A 2,620-nucleotide genomic window follows, 5' to 3' on the forward strand; every position below is an offset into this window, starting at 1 on the left:
AAGGACTTTCTGAATCAGAGCCCATGGGCAGGTCTACGCTACGGGGACAGGTCGATCTAAGCTACACAATTTGAGTTACGTTAGTAGCGTAACTCAAGTTGACATGGCTTAGATCTACTTACCACAGGATTCACACTGCGCTGGGTCGACAGAAGAAACTCTCCCATAGACTCCCCTTACTCATCTCATTCTGGTGGAGTACCGGAGTCAAAGCCAGAGTGACAGTCTGTCGATCCAGTGCGTCTTCATTAGACCTGCTAAATTGTCCCCTGGTGGATTTATCGCTGCAGCATCGATCCACCCTGTAGTGCAGACAAGTCCTATGTGTGCAGAGAAGCCATTGAAGGATTGGGTTGTCCTATTATGGCACCCTTTGGGGAAAGATGGGCCCTCAATTTTGTCTCTATTGCTCTCCTCAGGGTATCCTTCACATCCTTGTTCCTCATGCTGTGGATGAGGGGGTTCAGCATGGGGATCACCACCGTGTAGAACACAGAGGCCATTTTGTCTGTGTCCAGCGAGTAGCTGGCGCTGGGTCGGAAATACATGAAGAGAATTGTCCCATGGAACATAGAGACGGCCGTCAGGTGGGAGGTGCAGGTGTAGAAGGCTTTGCGCCTGCCCTCGGTGGAGCGGATCCGCAGCACAGTCACAATAATTAAGATGTATGAGATGAAGATGGTCACAATGCTGATCACCTCAATCAGACTGCCAAAGAGGAAAACGAGTAGCTGATTGATGGCGGTGCCGGAAGAGGAGAGCTTTAGAAGTGGGTTGAGATCACAGAAAAAATGATTCAGGATATTGGAGTCACAATAGGATAATCTTAGCAAACCGCTGGTGTGTATCACAGAGTTCAGGAAGGCCCATAGATATGAACCAGCCACCAGCCGTAGGCAGTGCTTTGGGGACATGATGACCATATACCGCAGCGGGTTGCAGATGGCTACATAACGGTCATACGCCATTACTGCCAGCAGAAGGCACTCAGCGATGACAAACAATATGAAGCTAAAATATTGGATGATGCAAGCTGGATAGGAAATAGCTTTCCTCTCGGCTAAGAAGCTCATCAGCATCTTGGGAGTGATGACTGTGGAGTAACAGGCATCCACGAGCGATAAATTCTTGAGAAAGAAGTACATGGGGGTGTGGAGTTGGGGGTCGATCCTGATTAAAACCATCATCCCCAGATTCCACACCAGGGTGATAACATAGATCACTAGGAACAGCACAAAGAGGGGGACCTGCAGCTCCAGACGATCTGTCACTCCTGTGAGAATGAACTCGGTCACTGCCGTACAATTTCCTCCAGCCATTCATTCAGCCTTGGGCGCTAGCTGCGGGATCAACCATAAAGGAAGGCATTCGTTCTTGTGCAAATGGTGTATGCTAATATAAAGAACTGTGGTCATATGCGTAAAGACCCTTTGAGTCATGGAATGGAACCTGGAACAACTGATGGGAAAACCCATCACTCCTTCACTTCTTCTAAGGGAGAAAAAAATCCTTTATCTCTAGGAAAGTGCATTACCCTGCCATTCAGTCTGATTTACACATTTTGACCTGTATTCTGTTGATATTTTAATTTCACTTATTAGTGTAGCCTCCCAGACTCAGTGGAATGCCTCACATAAATAAAATTAAGGAATATGTTCAATTTTGTGGGACTGGTACCTTAGACAGTAGTAGAATCTGTGGATCTCCATTATACCTGGGAACAATAACATGGTTAGGAGGAACGCATAGTTTACATCGCACTCTGGTTATTGGTTGACAGTTTCCCCCACCGAAATATGCCTCCATGTTTTTAAATCATCGGCTACCAACTAGAACACATTATGCACATACTTTCATTGAGAAAATATTTCAAAAATGGAGCTTCTAAATGTATCCCTTCTGGACACTACAGCCATGCTGACTAAATCCTGTAGCTTCTTGTTCTTTGGCTGCTGAAAAATTACCTTACGTACACTTCTAATGATCAGAGAAAAAGTGTGTAGCCAGGGGTGAATATTTCTGAGAAAATTAACAACAGTGAATATATTTTTAGAAACATATATTTATAATGATAAGAAAAAATATTCTATGTATAGATTTATCTTTTAACCTGTCTTTATAGAGATAAGAAACTGCCTGTAAACCTATTTAATCATATAATCAATATCCTCAATGCACCTTTTTCCTCACCCCATGTCACAATAGTGATTGCCAAATCATATAATTGTTAATTGTACTTAGCTCATGTCGCACATTCCAGTTTGTGAAATTATGGGGATGGCTTGGTTCTCATTCATAACACCCTGGCAATGTAAAAGGTAGTGAACGTCTAGTGTGATCATCAGGTATGTTTTTTGTGGCCAAAGATCAAGAAAAAGTGTGTGTGTGTGTGTGTGTGTGTGTGTGTGTGTGTGTGTACATATTCATGCACATGCCGTACATACACACACATGTCATTTATTTCTTTACACACTCTTTGGTTTTGGCCAAATAGCATGTCAGTCAGTCGGCATTCAGACAAATATTACAAATAAGTGGGTTTTAGCCCACGAAAGCTTATGCTCAAATAAATTTGTTAATCTCTAAGGTGCCACAAGTACTCCTGTTCTTTTTGCGGATA

The 2,620-nt window shown here is 43.4% G+C and overlaps 1 protein-coding gene across 1 annotated transcript; it reads right to left on the reverse strand.

Moving 5' to 3' along the window:
- Positions 1-320: 320 nt before the first annotated feature.
- LOC135982802 (olfactory receptor-like protein COR4) lies at positions 321-1,420 on the reverse strand. Its single transcript, XM_065590997.1, has one exon. The coding sequence runs from the start codon at positions 1,317-1,319 to the stop codon at positions 321-323; it is 999 nt and encodes a 332-aa protein (XP_065447069.1). The 5' UTR covers positions 1,320-1,420.
- Between the last annotated feature and the right edge of the window lie 1,200 nt (positions 1,421-2,620).

Source organism: Chrysemys picta, chromosome 4, assembly GCF_011386835.1.
Source record: "Chrysemys picta bellii isolate R12L10 chromosome 4, ASM1138683v2, whole genome shotgun sequence".
NCBI lineage: Eukaryota > Metazoa > Chordata > Testudines > Emydidae > Chrysemys > Chrysemys picta.

Excerpts from the sequence above, each read along its gene's own strand:
- LOC135982802 (XM_065590997.1), bottom strand. The coding sequence starts at position 1,319 with ATGGCTGGAGGAAATTGTACGGCAGTGACCGAGTTCATTCTCACAGGA.